This window comes from Volvox carteri (assembly GCF_000143455.1).
Source record: "Volvox carteri f. nagariensis unplaced genomic scaffold VOLCAscaffold_1, whole genome shotgun sequence".
In the NCBI taxonomy this organism is placed as follows: Eukaryota; Viridiplantae; Chlorophyta; class Chlorophyceae; order Chlamydomonadales; family Volvocaceae; genus Volvox; species Volvox carteri.
The window spans coordinates 2,628,613-2,629,425 of NW_003307545.1; the positions used below are offsets into that span (position 1 = coordinate 2,628,613).

General features: G+C 52.3%; 1 protein-coding gene across 1 annotated transcript in view; it reads left to right on the plus strand.

The window, feature by feature from the left end:
* The window catches only part of VOLCADRAFT_102747 (dynein heavy chain 3), a gene marked incomplete at its 5' end in the record, with an annotated part of 70,080 nt that overhangs the window by 50,023 nt on the left and 19,244 nt on the right, over window positions 1–813 (plus strand). The window contains one exon of the mRNA XM_002945732.1: window positions 556–591. Within this exon, the coding sequence (XP_002945778.1) occupies window positions 556–591 (36 nt within the window). The remainder of the gene's footprint in view (window positions 1–555; window positions 592–813) is intronic.

Consider the following 813-nt stretch of genomic DNA (forward strand, 5'->3'; position numbering starts at 1 on the left):
TGACGATGATGATGATGATGATGATGATGATGATGGTGATGATGATGATGATGATGATGATGATGATGGTGATGATGATGATGATGATGATGATGATGATGATGATGATGATGATGATGATGATGATGATGATGATGATGATGATGATGCAAGGCAAGCAAAGGGTTGTCAACTGCCAACTGACACAAATCCAACTGCCACCAACTGCCACTAACTGCCAGCCATTGAGGCTGGCTGGAGGGTGTACGGTGTGTGTGGGGGGGGGGGCGGTGGTAGGAAGGGGTTTGTGGAGAGAGACTGTCTCCTGCCGTTTACTCCTCCTCCTGCGGCTGCGGCTGCGGCTGCCTCGTCCTCTGCTCCTCTGCCATCGTCTCTCTCTCTCTCTCTCTCTCTCTCTCTCTCTCTCTCTCTCTCTCTCTCTCTCTCTCCACACACACATATATATATACATGTATATATATGTATAATTACCAGAGTTGTGCTCTCCTGACTCCCTCCCCCTCCCCCTTCCCCCCCGTTTCATGCCCCCCCGGCCCCCGCCCCAACCCAACACAGGCCACCCAAGAGGAGCTTCACAGCCTGCAACAACAGGTGCGTTTGTATGTATGTATATTTGTTTCTTTGTTCCTTTTTTTGTTATGTATGTGAACGTGGCGGGGGCGCTTTGGCAGAGGGGCTGGAGCGTGTGTGTATGCTTTCGTGTGAACGGGAGGTGGGCGAGGGGGAGGGGGAAGCCCACGAGCGCTAACCAGTTGGGTCTTTATCTTCCCCCCACATACACACACACTTCCCCCATCCCGTATTCCCCCATCC